Source organism: Lepidochelys kempii, chromosome 4, assembly GCF_965140265.1.
Source record: "Lepidochelys kempii isolate rLepKem1 chromosome 4, rLepKem1.hap2, whole genome shotgun sequence".
Classification (NCBI taxonomy): domain Eukaryota; kingdom Metazoa; phylum Chordata; order Testudines; family Cheloniidae; genus Lepidochelys; species Lepidochelys kempii.
The window spans coordinates 69308232-69323487 of NC_133259.1; the positions used below are offsets into that span (position 1 = coordinate 69308232).

General features: G+C 41.5%; 1 protein-coding gene across 6 annotated transcripts in view; it reads left to right on the forward strand.

Moving 5' to 3' along the window:
• Window positions 1-15256, forward strand: part of CLCN3 (chloride voltage-gated channel 3) — a 133975-nt gene that overhangs the window by 98797 nt on the left and 19922 nt on the right. For all 6 annotated transcript variants that reach the window (XR_012158626.1, XM_073341613.1, XM_073341609.1 and 3 more), the window contains 4 exons: window positions 3370-3492; window positions 4907-5113; window positions 7781-7861; window positions 9976-10521. Coding sequence is in view for 5 of the 6 variants with exons in the window: in XM_073341613.1 (XP_073197714.1) it covers window positions 3370-3492; window positions 4907-5113; window positions 7781-7861; window positions 9976-10521 (957 nt within the window). In the remaining variant the exon portion in view is untranslated. The remainder of the gene's footprint in view (window positions 1-3369; window positions 3493-4906; window positions 5114-7780; window positions 7862-9975; window positions 10522-15256) is intronic.

Sequence of the window (15256 nt, forward strand, 5' to 3'; positions counted from 1 at the left end):
AATCATTTTTGTTGCCCTTCGCTGGACTCTCTCCAATTTATCCACATCCTTCTTGAAGTGTGGGGCCCAAAACTGGACACAGTACTCCAGATGAGGCCTCACCAATGTCGAATAGAGGGGAACGATCACGTCCCTCGATCTGCTCGCTATGCCCCTACTTATACATCCCAAAATGCCATTGGCCTTCTTGGCAACAAGGGCACACTGCTGACTCATATCCAGCTTCTCGTCCACTGTCACCCCTAGGTCCTTTTCCGCAGAACTGCTGCCTAGCCATTCGGTCCCTAGTCTGTAGCTGTGCATTGGGTTCTTCCGTCCTAAGTGCAGGACCCTGCACTTATCCTTATTGAACCTCATCAGATTCCTTTTGGCCCAATCTTCCAATTGGTCTAGGTCCTTCTGTATCCTATCCCTCCCCTCCAGCGTATCTACCACTCCTCCCAGTTTAGTATCATCCGCAAATTTGCTGAGAGTGCAATCCACACCATCCTCCAGATCATTTATGAAGATATTGAATAAAACCGGCCCCAGGACCGACCCTTGGGGCACTCCACTTGATACCGGCTGCCAACTAGACATGGAGCCATTGATCACTACCCGTTGAGCCCGACAATCTAGCCAGCTTTCTACCCACCTTATAGTGCATTCATCCAGCCAATACTTCTTTAACTTGCTGACAAGAATACTATGGGAGACCGTGTCAAAAGCTTTGCTAAAGTCAAGAAACAATACATCCACTGCTTTCCCTTCATCCACAGAACCAGTAATCTCATCATAAAAGGCGATTAGATTAGTCAGGCATGACCTTCCCTTGGTGAATCCATGCTGGCTGTTCCTGATCACTTTCCTCTCATGCAAGTGCTTCAGGATTGATTCTTTGAGGACCTGCTCCATGATTTTTCCAGGGACTGAGGTGAGGCTGACTGGCCTGTAGTTCCCAGGATCTTCCTTCTTCCCTTTTTTAAAGATTGGCACTACATTAGCCTTTTTCCAGTCATCCGGGACTTCCCCGGTTCGCCACGAGTTTTCAAAGATAATGGCCAGTGGCTCTGCAATCACAGCCGCCAATTCCTTCAGCACTCTCGGATGCAACTTGTCCGGCCCCATGGACTTGTGCACGTCCAGCTTTTCTAAATAGTCCCTAACCGCCTCTATCTCCACAGAGGGCTGGCCATCTCTTCCGCATTTTGTGATGCCCAGCGCAGCAGTCTGGGAGCTGACCTTGTTAGTGAAAACAGAGGCAAAAAAAGCATTGAGTACATTAGCTTTTTCCACATCCTCTGTCACTAGGTTGCCTCCCTCATTCAGTAAGGGGCCCACACATTCCTTGGCTTTCTTCTTGTTGCCAACATACCTGAAGAAACCCTTCTTGTTACTCTTGACATCTCTGGCTAGCTGCAGCTCCAGGTGCGATTTGGCCCTCCTGATATCATTCCTACATGCCCGAGCAATATTTTTATACTCTTCCCTGGTCATATGTCCAACCTTCCACTTCCTGTAAGCTTCTTTTTTATGTTTAAGATCCGCTAGGATTTCACCATTAAGCCAAGCTGGTCGCCTGCCATATTTACTATTCTTTCGACTCATCGGGATGGTTTGTCCCTGTAACCTCAACAGGGATTCCTTGAAATACAGCCAGCTCTCCTGGACTCCTTTCCCCTTCAAGTTAGTCCCCCAGGGGATCCTGGCCATCCGTTCCCTGAGGGAGTCGAAGTCTGCTTTCCTGAAGTCCAGGGTCCATATCCTGCTGCTTACCTTTCTTCCCTGCGTCAGGATCCTGAACTCAACCAACTCATGGTCACTGCCTCCCAGATTCCCATCCACTTTTGCTTCCCCCACTAATTCTACCCGGTTTGTGAGCAGCAGGTCAAGAAAAGCGCCCCCCCTAGTTGGCTCCTCTAGCACTTGCGCCAGGAAATTGTCCCCTACGCTTTCCAAAAACTTCCTGGATTGTCTATGCACCGCTGTATTGCTCTCCCAGCAGATATCAGGAAAATTAAAGTCACCCATGAGAATCAGGGCATGCGATCTAGTAGCTTCCGTGAGCTGCCGGAAGAAAGCCTCATCCACCTCATCCCCCTGGTCCGGTGGTCTATAGCAGACTCCCACCACTACATCACTCTTGTTGCACACACTTCTAAACTTAATCCAGAGACACTCAGGTTTTTCTGCAGTTTCGTACCGGAGCTCTGAGCAGTCATACTGCTCCCTTACATACAGTGCTACTCCCCCACCTTTTCTGCCCTGCCTGTCCTTCCTGAACAGTTTATAACCATCCATGACAGTACTCCAGTCATGTGAGTTATCCCACCAAGTCTCTGTTATTCCGATCACGTCATAGTTCCTTGACATCACCAGGACCTCCAGTTCTCCCTGCTTGTTTCCAAGGCTTTGTGCATTTGTATATAAGCACTTGAGATAACCTGTTGATCGCCCCTCATTCCCAGTATGAGGCAGGAGCCCTCCCCTCACAGACATTCCTGCCTGTGCTTCCTCCCGGTATCCCGCTTTCCCACTTACCTCAGGGCTTTGGTCTCCTTCCCCCGGTGAACCTAGTTTAAAGCCCTCCTCACTAGGTTAGCCAGCCTGCTGGCAAAGATGCTCTTCCCTCTTTTCGTAAGATGGAGCCCGTCTCTGCCCAGCACTCCTCCTTCATGGAACACCATCCCATGGTCAAAGAAACCAAAGCCTTCTCTCCGACACCACCTGCGTAGCCATTCGTTGACTTCCACGATTCGACGCTCCCTACCTAGGCCTTTTCCTTCCACGGGGAGGATGGACGAGAACACCACTTGCGCCTCCAACTCCTTTATCCTTCTTCCTAGAGCCACATAGTCCGCAGTGATCCGCTCAAGGTCATTCTTGGCAGTATCATTGGTGCCCACGTGGAGAAGCAGGAAGGGGTAGCGATCCGAGGGCTTGATGAGTCTCGGCAGTCTCTCCGTCACATCGCGAATCTTAGCCCCTGGCAAGCAGCAGACTTCTCGGTTTTCCCGGTCAGGGCGGCAGATAGATGACTCAGTCCCCCGGAGGAGAGAGTCCCCGACCACCACCACCCGCCTTCTCCTCTTGGGAGTGGTGGTCGTGGAACCCCCAACCTCAGGACAGCGCATCTCATGCCTTCCAACCAGCGGAGTCTCCTTCTGCTTTCTCGCCCCAGACATATCATCTGGTTCACTCTCCGCAACGATACCTGTGGAGAGAACATGAAAGCGGTTAGTTACCTGTGTCTGTGTTACTGGAACCCGGACATTCCGCTTACCTCTTCTGGAGTATTTCCAGATCGCTATTGTTTAGAAATGTCTAATACATTTAGTTTATATATTAATCAAATTATATTGTGTTTTTTTTTTATTTGTTTACTTTTAGGGTCCAGGATCATACATTATGAACTACATCATGTACATTTTCTGGGCCTTGAGCTTTGCCTTCCTAGCAGTTTCTCTGGTGAAGGTGTTTGCTCCCTATGCCTGTGGCTCTGGGATTCCAGAGGTAGGGTCTGAAGACTTTGTATCATAATGGAAATTTAAGGCTAATATAAAAGGTCCTGTTGCCTTATAATCCTGGGCAAAAGGGAAGCCAAGAATGAATGTATGTATCTGTGATGGATTATGTTAATATAAGAATTAAAATTGAAATAATGTTGACATTATTAAGCACTACTGAAATAGATATTAAAAGGTTGCAGAACATTGCCTGAGTTCTCAGGTTCTGCCATCAGTTTCTGGTTGGCCTAGTTTTACAGGAAACCTTTGAAAACCTTTTGAAAACCTCCAAAGAGTGATTGTTTTTCCCATTTGTCAGTTTAGCAATGATAGAACAGTAACTAGTTGTAACAGTATGAGGTCCTTTGATGTAGTAGTTCATCTTTTGTTACATAAAAAGATGTAACATAAACTTCTTTAGTAACATAAACTGACACAGTCATTTCATAAGGTAAAATTGTTTGTTCAAAAATGGTTAAATCTTGTTCTTTTTACAGCTATTCTTTGCCATTCTAATTTCAGAATTATAAAAATTGGTCAGTAGCATGACTCTTCTAGTAATTCTAGGAGAATTTGTATGTTTTTGTTTCTAAGTATTCTGTATTTCCTCAAATATGTAGGGATCTGAGGTCCCAAAGCCAAATTCCAAATCAGTTTCTAAATTTACTCGACAAACTTTTTTACTTCATGTGCACAATTGACCAAAATTTTTTGCAGTGCTAAGTCGTAACTGTGATGAATAGATGGTATAGATTTTTTTTTCCAGGTATGATGACAAAGCAATTATTAGGCAAAGTAATATATTAGAAAAATATAAAAAATATATAAAAATATAAACTCTTTTCTAGTGAAAAACAGCCAATCTTTCTCATCATTAGTATGTCAAGCCATTGCTCTTAGATATTGGGTGCAGTTATAATAAAACATAGGGGAGAATATAAGGAAGGGTGACATTGGCAAAAACAGTATATTATTGTAATTAAAACATCTGTAAATTAACTGGCATAGCCGAGTGTAGTTTTCACAGTGAGTTTGGTTGTGCTACAGGAATTTATGATCTTCATTTGTCAGGTTACATTGCAAAACTCTTTAATACAGTCTTGTAATTTACTGCAGGTTTATTTTCTGTTCAATATAATGAATAGAGTTGCCATATTTTGCTGATTTAGGTATAGATATATATCCTTAAAGTATAGTGTAACTGTACTATATTCAATGTGAATGTTATGCTTCTGGCAAACAAACTGAGTGCAAATAGCACTCAAAAAAGTGTTTTTATAGTTCTGCAGGTAAAAGTCTTCTTTCCAATCAAGTAATTTTTAAGTTGTGATTCTACAATTATAGATAATAGCTTATAAACATAAAAGTAGCATTTGTTCTAAGAAAAATTAAGTCTAACATGGAGTATTTTTTCCTTCTAGATTAAAACTATTTTGAGTGGCTTCATCATCCGAGGTTACTTGGGCAAATGGACCTTGATGATAAAAACCATCACTTTAGTCTTGGCTGTAGCATCAGGTTTGAGCTTAGGAAAGGAGGGTCCTCTGGTACATGTTGCCTGTTGCTGTGGGAATATTTTTTCCTACCTCTTTCCAAAGTACAGTACAAATGAAGCTAAAAAAAGGGAGGTAAGTTCCTCTTAAAACCTTTACCTATTGTATAAAAAAAGATACAGTTTTAGAATAAATTCCCATAATCAAAAGATTGGTAAACCATGCAAATACTTCGATTAAAACAAAGTCTAAAACATGTCATGTGTTCTTTTAGCTATTGTATAGGTTTGGATTATTAATCATTATATTCTCAGGTCAGGGATCACCGTACTCCACCAAAGGTTACCTACATTCTTGTCAGAGCCCTGAAAAATCCTTCCCTTCTCTCTCATCCACATTTTGTGTTGCTTTACACTCCATCTTCTAGACCCCACATTATAACAACTGTTCTTGACAATGCGGAGCACAATGGATTTATCTCTGAACTCGCTAACAAACTGCTGAGGCAGAGGAGTAGATGAAGTTTATGGCAACTCTATTCGACATTGGTGAGGCCTCATCTGGAGTACTGTGTCCAGTTTTGGGCCCCACACTTCAAGAAGGATGTGGATAAATTGGAGAGAGTCCAGCGAAGGGCAACAAAAATGATTAGGGGACTGGAACACATGAGTTATGAGGAGAGGCTGAGGGAGCTGGGATTGTTTAGCCTGCAGAAGAGAAGAATGAGGGGGGATTTGATAGCTGCTTTCAACTACCTGAAAGGGGGTTCCAAAGAGGATGGCTCTAGACTGTTCTCAGTGGTAGCAGATGACAGAATGAGGAGTAATGGTCTCAAGTTGCAGTAGGGGAGGTTTAGATTGGATATTAGGAAAAACTTTTTCACTAAGAGGGTGGTGAAACACTGGAATGCGTTACCTAGGGAGGTGGTAGAATCTCCTTCCTTAGAGGTTTTTAAGGTCAGGCTTGACAAAGCCCTGGCTGGGATGATTTAACTGGGAATTGGTCCTGCTTTGAGCAGGGGGTTGGACTAGATGACCTTCTGGGGTCCCTTCCAACCCTGATATTCTATGATTCTAAGTTACTCTAGACATGTGTCCCCTTTGCTCTGGTGACCACAGTCCTGTGCAGCCCTTCCAGTCCCTGCTGGCCATGGCACAAATGACAGAAAGCAGTTTGCATTGCATCTAATGCCATATTAACAGAAGCAAGTTCAGTGTCAGAAGGTAGCTAGATATCCTGATTTTTTGCAGCATAATCCTACTTTTCAATAGCATATCTCATATTTTTAACAGGAAAAAATTCTCTAAGTTCTGCCCACCCATGCTGCAGTTCTGTATGTTTAACTTCCATACTACTGGAGGAGGTTAGTCTTGTGGAGTAGGCACTGGTCTGGAACTCAGGAGATCTGGCTTCAATTCCCACCTCTAACCCAGAGTGCCTCTGTAACCCTGGGCAAGTCACTTAATCTCTCTGTGGCTCAATTCATTGGTAAAAATGGGCCTAATTTTCCTGCTCTTTGTCTAATTATATTTTAATTACTGCAGAACCTTTAAAGCAGACCTGGTAATGTACAAGAATTGGAAAAGGAGAAGTAGAATTAGGATTGGGAGTAGGGAAGGGGCAGAGATGTGGAGGGATAACAGGCTGGGTTGATTGACTTGAGTTTTGGGGGACACAATGAGGGAGATCTCAGTGAAGTGTGGGGGAGGGGAACCAGTTTGTCAGAGAGAGGGTTAGGTTGAGAGAATGGGCAATAGTGGGAAGAGTGGAAATAGGTTGGAGGAGATTATGGTGGGGCTGGAGAGGCAGGGGAAAGAAGATAGATGAAGTGAAACAGAGAAGAGAAACTGCATACGAAGAAAAAGGAGAGAAAACAGAAGTCAGGGAAAAAAGTAGACAGAAGAAAGAAAAATGAAGGAAATACACTGTATTTTATCAGCATGTTGTCTGGCAGATTGAAGGGGCAAAATATTCAGGCATCCAGAAGTGCAGGATTGATGGAAAAGGGCTAACTGGTCTGACCAAATTGAAAGAGAAGGGAGAGTATCTTGTAGGTTGCATTAATGTTTCAAATGTATCAGAGAACCTCCTCCCTCTCCAAAATCTCATCTAGATTTACTACCAGTAAATTCTGTTACTACTATTTATGTCTCTCTCCCTCCCACATTTTATTCTGAATTTATTTTAATGCTAGGGCTTTCTCATTGCTCCATTCCTGAACTTTGCTGCTGGAATCCAATGAGACCTGAGCAGTCAACTTCCTCCATCATGGGTGTTTGTTAATTTTGGTTAGCTCTTGACAGAATAATTGACTATTAATTAAAATAGTTGTACTTTCATAATCATGGCTATACCACTGGCTAGATTTCCTAGCTGTTCATTTATTGCATTCAGAACCTACCTACCTTTCACAGTTGCTTATATGATTGCAACTCTCTGTGGTTTCTTTCATCTCTGGTTCCAATCCCACAGGCAGTGCAGATAGGCAGTTAGGCAATACAAATAGCTGTGGTCACATGAGAAGATGGGAGGAAGTACAACTGTGAAGAAGAGAGAAGTAGCATATGGGCAGGAGAAGCTGAAATGGCAATGTGGGAATAAGTGGGCAGAGTAAGCATTTGGGTCCTTGAGAGGAAGATGGGAAAGAAGGTAATCAGTCCATATTTTAGACTTATTAGGTCTTTAGTGTCATATAAATCTGTTGACCATAGTTAGTGGTATATCATAAGAATAAATTTCTATTTCTGTTTTTAAAATGCATCACAAACACAAAAATAAAACCACATTATTCTTCTTTTCTAGGTGTTATCAGCTGCTTCAGCAGCAGGAGTATCAGTAGCCTTTGGTGCCCCAATTGGTGGTGTCCTTTTTAGTTTGGAGGAGGTATGTAAAGAGACAGCATGGAAGGAAATATTTAAAAATGAATGTTTTAACACCTGTCGTCTCAAACTTTTTCTTTTGTGGCGTCTTTTGTAACAGAACCTCCTCTTGTGGGCCCTGATCCTGCAGTGAGCTTTTCATGAAGCCACTTTCTGAACACCTTAAGGAGAGCTTCTTGGCCCACAGTTTGATAAATAATTTTTTACACTATGGTGTGGTTACTAATCTGCATTGGTCATTCTAGAAATTTTTCTTCATCTAATGTATTGCCTCGATTAAGTCAATTCAGTATTATGAGTTCTGGCATGGGCAAACCCCTCAAAGCATTTTGTTTCAGGTGACTGTTGTAGGCCAACATTTCTTCGTTACTGTTTTTATTTTTTCTGGAGAAAGGCAGATTCCTTTATTGCAGTTTTATAGCTCACAAATTGATGGAGTTAAACTAAATGTTGTTGACAATTCATAAGTCAGGTTCCTCCTTCCCCCTCTCCCCCAGGAAGAAAGAAAAAGAAAATAAGTACCTATATGGACTTGAAATTGACTACATTTTTTGTGCAATTGCTTTCTTGCCTACTTCCCCCCCCCCCCTACAGTTTACATTTAAAAAATCTGCTGATGTGAGAGCCTTTTTGATTTAGTCTGTTGTAGATAGTGCAGATTAGCATCAATTATGCCTTTCCTGTTAACTTCTTTCTAATGTTCTTGTTTCCTGACACTAGCAACATATCATGTTTAATTTAAAAGAAAAAGGAGGGGGGAACAAAGGGTTGGTTCCTACTATTTATTTTGCTTACCTTGGGCCAACAGACCATTTAAAAACTCATTTGCCAGTTAAATTAAAACAAACTTTAAATGTTCAATTTGATTTAAAGCCTCCATACAGTGGAGTACATTATAATCACAAACCAAGTATGCTATAAAACTGACCGCCAAGCCAATGAAATCCTCTCAAGAATACAAACCATGAATACCAATCTAGAAATATGTATTTGGGAGATGCAGGAGCATTATTTAGATCATTATTATCTTTCTGATTATCTCCTTACATCTAATTTAAAGAACCTGTGGCCAGGTCTTCACTCAAAAGTTAGCTCAACTCAGCTACGTCACTCAGGCATGTGAAAAATCCATTCCCATAAGTGACATAGTTAAACCGACCTAACCCCTGGTGTAGACAGTGCTAGGATGGTGAAAGAATAGCTCAGGGAGGTGGATTAACTATGCCGACAAGCAAGCCCCCTCCCTGTCACTGTAGTGAGTATCTACACTAAAGTGCTACAGTAGCTCAGTTCACTGCAGCTGTGCCGCTGTAGCATTTCAAGTGAAGACATAGCCAGAGTCTGAATGCTGCTGTAGTATTTTACTGAAAGCTCTGAGAACCTTTGACCTGAAGAACAGAAGAAGCCAAGAGATCTTTCTGTCTTGTAGCTAAAAGATCCAAAGAACTTCTCTAGTCTTTAAAAAGAAAAAAATGTCAACTTGACAAGTTTTGGGTAATGAACGTTTTTGAAAATCAGGCTACTTATTTAAATGCCTAAATATGGGTTTACAAGTCAAAGGTTAGGTATCCATTTTTGAAAATCTTGGCCATAGTGCTCAAAATGTGAGTAGATACCTGAAGACCTCTCTACATTAGCGTTTCCACTCTTGCTACTTCCAGTGAGGCACCAGCGTTAGCAATAGCAGTACATTTTAGAGACGAAAGACGATGGACGCATAGTCTAGTATTCTGCATTCCCAAGACCAAAGCTGAGCGCATAGAGACCATTGTTCTGGTTGTTAAAATACTTTAAAACACAGCAACTTTAAAACTATTTTAATGTAACAGTTACTGGGAATTTTGCCCAACTCAGTCTTAAAATGCTGGTGGTTTCTGTGTTGCTTTCACAATGTTCGGTGTGGGTGACACAATAGGAGTATGAAATGTTTTAAAGCACTTTAATGTAAAGTGATGAACATAAATGCCATTATTACAATTGATTGATAACAGTGTGCACATATTTAGCATAAACACCTTGAGCAACAATGGAATATGCTAGTATTTTCAGTTCATTTTAGAATAGTTTGAAATGTTTTTAAAATGAATTGCCAGTAATTCTAACTTGTCCCCATTGCAGGTCAGTTATTATTTCCCACTGAAAACTTTATGGAGGTCCTTTTTTGCTGCTTTAGTGGCTGCATTCGTTTTGAGGTCCATCAATCCTTTTGGTAACAGCCGTCTTGTCCTTTTTTATGTGGAATACCATACCCCTTGGTACCTTTTTGAACTGTTTCCATTCATTCTTCTGGGGGTGTTTGGCGGGCTGTGGGGAGCATTTTTCATCCGTGCAAACATCGCCTGGTGTCGCCGACGCAAATCAACAAAATTTGGGAAATATCCTGTCCTGGAGGTCATCATTGTTGCAGCAATAACAGCTGTCATTGCCTTTCCTAATCCATACACAAGGCTCAACACCAGTGAGCTTATTAAAGAGCTCTTTACAGACTGTGGGCCATTAGAATCTTCCTCTCTTTGTGACTACAGAAATGACATGAATGCCAGTAAGATAGTAGATGATATTCCTGATCGTCCAGCAGGCACTGGAGTTTATTCAGCTATATGGCAGCTGTGTTTAGCACTTATATTTAAAATAATTATGACAGTCTTCACTTTTGGTATCAAGGTAAGTTTTAAAGTAATGGATTTCTATTACTGCTCTTCTGCCTCTCCGTCTTCCCCCCCAAAAAAACAATTTCTTTTATTTATAAATATACTATTTCAAAAGTAATGTTTTTTGTATTTCTCTTTAGTGAGGATTATTGAAACAGACCTCTTAAAACACTGCTTTAAACTACAATTTTGCTCATACAGCTGAGGGGTATGTTGACATGTACATCGAGTTTTATGTAGTGCAAAAACCAGAGATTGATCTTTGTGTGCGCCAAATCAGGCCCATACAAACTAAGGTGGTGTTCCCAAAGTACTGAGCTCTGCCTATTTCAGGAAAATGAAACTAATCATGTCCACCAACTACACTGTGATGCTAAAGATCTGCCTTTATGCACTCCTGCACCTAAGGTGACCAGACAGCAAGTGTGAAAAATCAGGACGGGGTGGGGCGTAATAGGCTTCTTAGAAAAAGAAGAAAAAGAAAAAGCCATAAATATCAGGACTGTCCCTATAAAATCGGGACTTCTGGTCACCCTGCCTGCATCTGCTCCCCCCGTTCCCTGCCTAGTCCTTCTAAATGAATCAAAAATCTTAGATTAGTTTACCAAATATGTGTAACAACTAGAAGCTGAAAAATTAAATCAGTAGGGAGCAGTCAGTGATTTTTCAAGCTGTTAGCTTTTCTGGCGTTTTCTATACTGAAATACAAATAGGAAGTGTACTGTGTGTGTAAAATGTTCCATCTATAATCACCAAAAAACATCTTTTTCAGCTTTTTTTCTAAATCAGTTTCCCATCTTCAGTGGCAAGACCCCAGGATTTCGGCAGCACACTGGTGCAGCAGACTGGAAATTCTGAGGCAGCTTCAAAGGATTTTCTTTATTATATTTGATTCTCAATTTTTTCAATATGCTGCCAGTTTTTAATAACAATCCATAGCTGTGTCTTGGAAAGAACTGTGTCAAGGGGGAAGCTAGAGGTTTTAACAGCTAGGCTGGGGACTCAGGACGGTGATGGGAGACAGTTTGCATTGTGGGACAAGCACTTTAACTGGATGTTGCTGCAAAAATGAAAAGAAGTGAATAGATAACAGCAGTTAAATCATTGCAGTAGGTTTCAAAGTTGACAATACTTTGAGATGAATGGAACAATAAACACCTCTAAAAGCTTTGGTTTCTGGCCATTTGCAGACTCAGACAGAGCTTGATGAATTGATTTGCCTTTGGTTTACATTTTCAAAAGTTATATTTGCAACTATAAATGTTGGAAATGTAAATAATAATGACAAATAATAATGAAAAAATAAATACATTTCTAAGGCACAGTTCTGTAGCAGGAATTAGGTTTCACAGCGAAGTTAATGGCTGTGCAATCGTATGATACACAGAGCTCTCAGAATGCCATGGTAAAAAATCAAGTGATACGTTTTGTTACATACGAGTCATGTTACTTATTTCTTTTAAACCTTGTATTGGACCAAAAATCACCTATCTGTTTTTGGAGTATGTCAGAATTGGGGGAAAAAACACATTGAATGCATTTTAAACTGACTTTGTCACCAGTGAACTCTAAAACTATGAACAAGTTAAAATTTTCCTAGATTCAGAAGCACACTACATAGTGCTTGTGTTGGGGTCTAACTGACCTTAGGTTTCTACAATGAAAATAGATAGAAACAGGGCAACAATAACAAAGTGAAAGGCACAGATGCAGCAAAGTGGCAGTAAATGGCCTACTACTTGGAACAAATGGAGGAAATAGGTGGTCTATGTTCTGAATGTACAAAGTGTTTAGACTTCACACTTTTTTTATGTGTTTTTCTCGTTCTGAGGAGTTCTACTTTCATAGGCTCCGGATCAATATCCGGCACACTAGATGCTGCTTCCCTACAGGCCTGAGGCAAGACTGCAGTGTTTCTTTCCTGCACTAGTGGTTTCACCATTTCTGTATCTAGATCACTGAGAAACATCCATCTCTTACTCAAAGATTTATTATGACATGGGGGATTCAACAAGCTCCAGATGCCTGCATTCAGACATGCAATGTGCTCGTGCAGTGCAACTTTCCAGGGAAGGGCAGTAGTGCCTTATGGGCAGTGTGGGAAGAGAGTCTCAGAGGCTGCTGCAAAAGGGGGTGTGGGTCAGCATGGCAATGCTGACTCATCCCCAGGGACCAGAAGGGATGGGGAGTTGAAAAGGGTCAAGCCTAGCAGGAGAAGCCTCTTTTCCTCAGACCAGGCGAAACAGGACCAACCCTCCCTCCCCTTGAGGTGGCAAATTGCCAGGTTTAGTCAGGACCCATTGTTGGCATCACACTAGTCTTTCCTTTCTATAGGGACTGAGAACGAATTTTTCCCTGCCCACCAGATTGGCCAAGGTAGAGTGGTTTTGCCCCCCCCCCGCCTTCTTCTCAGAGGGGGCTTTGCTATGATGAATAGGGAAGGAAGTTAAGCTATGATGTCACAACTCATGATGTAAGCGTGGGGTGGATGTCCAGTGCAGGTACTCCATGGGGAAGGGATACAGTGACTAGATAAATGGCTTGGTGAAGGACTTAAAAAGGAGATGTTTGTTAAAGGAGTGGAATGGGGGTTGGGGAGGCTTGGGGCTCCTCGACTGGCATAGCAGCGAGCCAACCCCCCTTCCTTATAGTCCACCTTAACCCTTGCTAGAGAGGGGTGATGGTAAGATCCCAGCCCCTAGGTACATTTTGAATGAACATGGAGTTACCTGTGATGTACACTTCTATCTGTTGGCTAGTCCCACACATCTAATAATAAAGCTGTGGCCTGATTAAAACCATATGAAATACCTTCTCTCCTTTAGCCAGTCAATATCAGGTTGTTTGCATCATAATATGAGAATACTTAAAGAAAGAAGCAGTGGTGGTTTGCCCATCATGTTTTTTATTTAATTTTTTTGTACGTGTTTGGCGTCCAAGAGACCCTATCTTGGAAGAGAAGTACCTTTCATTTTCTTCATTGAGTAACATTGAGGGGTCTAACTGTGACCCCATTACCTTTTTAGTGACTCTTCTGCTACACAAAAACCACAACCAGTGGCATGATAAAACCACTGGGGAAAGATTGACCTCATCCTAGTTTGAACATAAGAACAGCCATACTGGGTCAGAACGAAGGTCTATCTACCTCAGTATCCTGTCTTCTGACAGTGGCCAATGCCAGGTGCCCCAGAGGGAATGAACAGAACATCAAGTGATCCATTCCTTGTCACCCATTTCCAGCTTCTGGCAAACAGAGGCTAGGAACACCATCCCTGTCCATCCTGGCTAATAGCCATTGATTGACCTACCCTCCATGAATTTATCTAGTTCTTTTTTGAACCTTGTTATAGTTTTGGCCTTCACAACGTCCTCTGGCAAGGAGTTCCACAGGTTGACTCTGCGTTGTGTGCAAAAATACTTCCTTTTGTTTGTTTTAAATCTGCTGCCTATTCATTTCATTTGGTGACCCCTAGTTCTTGTGCTATGAGAAGGAGTAAATAACACTTCTTATTTACTTTCTCCACACCATACATGATTTTATAGACTTCTATCATATCCCCCCTTAGTTGTCTCTTTTCCAAGCTGAAAAGTCCCATTTTATTAATCTCTCCTCATATGGCAGCCATTTCCTACTCTGAATCATTTTTGTTGCCCTTTTCTGAACCTTTTCCAATTCCAATACATCTTTTTTGAGATGGGGTGACCACATATACACGCAGTATTCAAGATGTGGGTGTACCATGGATTTATACAGAAGCAATATGATATTTTCTGTCTTATTATCTATCCCTTTTTTAATGATTCCCAATATTCTGTTTGCTTTTTTGACTGTCGTTGCACATTGAGTGGATGTTTTCAAAGAACTATCCACAATGACTCCAAGATCTTTCTTGAGTGGTAACAGCTAAATTAGACCCCATCATTTTATATGTATAGTTGGGATTGTTTTCCAATGTGTATTACTTTTCATTTATCAACATTTAATTTAATCTGCCATATTGTTGCCCAGTCACCAGTTTTGAGAGATCCTTTTGTAGCTCTTTGCAGTCTGCCTGAGACTTAACTGTCTTGAGTATCAACTCAACTTAACTATCTTTGAGACTACTTAATGTACAAAGAGGCACATTTGTACATAATGTACAGGTTTGGCACAAAAATTTGTAATTTACACTTTTGTGTGCTTTGGAGTCAGATAGACCCCAGCGCATTAGGAGGGTTCAATTAAATGAATATATTATATTTTAGCCAAGAAGGGAGGGATATATGTATAGTAAGATTTGTAGTTTAGCCAGTATGTGTAACATTTCCAGCATTGCTGACTGCCTTAAAGAGCAGTGGCAGTGCATTTCCAGAGTTTAATGAGACATTTAGACACAAGTATGTTTTTTCAGAGAGAACATTTGCTCCTCCGAGAGGAGAAAAGATGAACAGCAGCAGTTACACTGCTGAATCGTGACAGTTCTTAATGCTGCTGGCATAAGTAAGGTTTTTCTATGCTTCTTTTATGAATCACACAGTGCCAGATAAAGCTGCGTCTCTGGGTCCTGGTGACAAATAGGAAAATTGGAGCTTAAATGAAGAAAGTAACAAAAATCACAATAGGTTGTGACTGTAACTGTCAGTGTGGACATGGAGGTCCAGCCATGTATATGGCTTACCTGACCTGTTACTAATAAGGATGGCCTTCTTTGATTTTTTTGGTATTTAGTAAGAATTTGCCAAGGATTTTAAGGGGCGTTTGATCC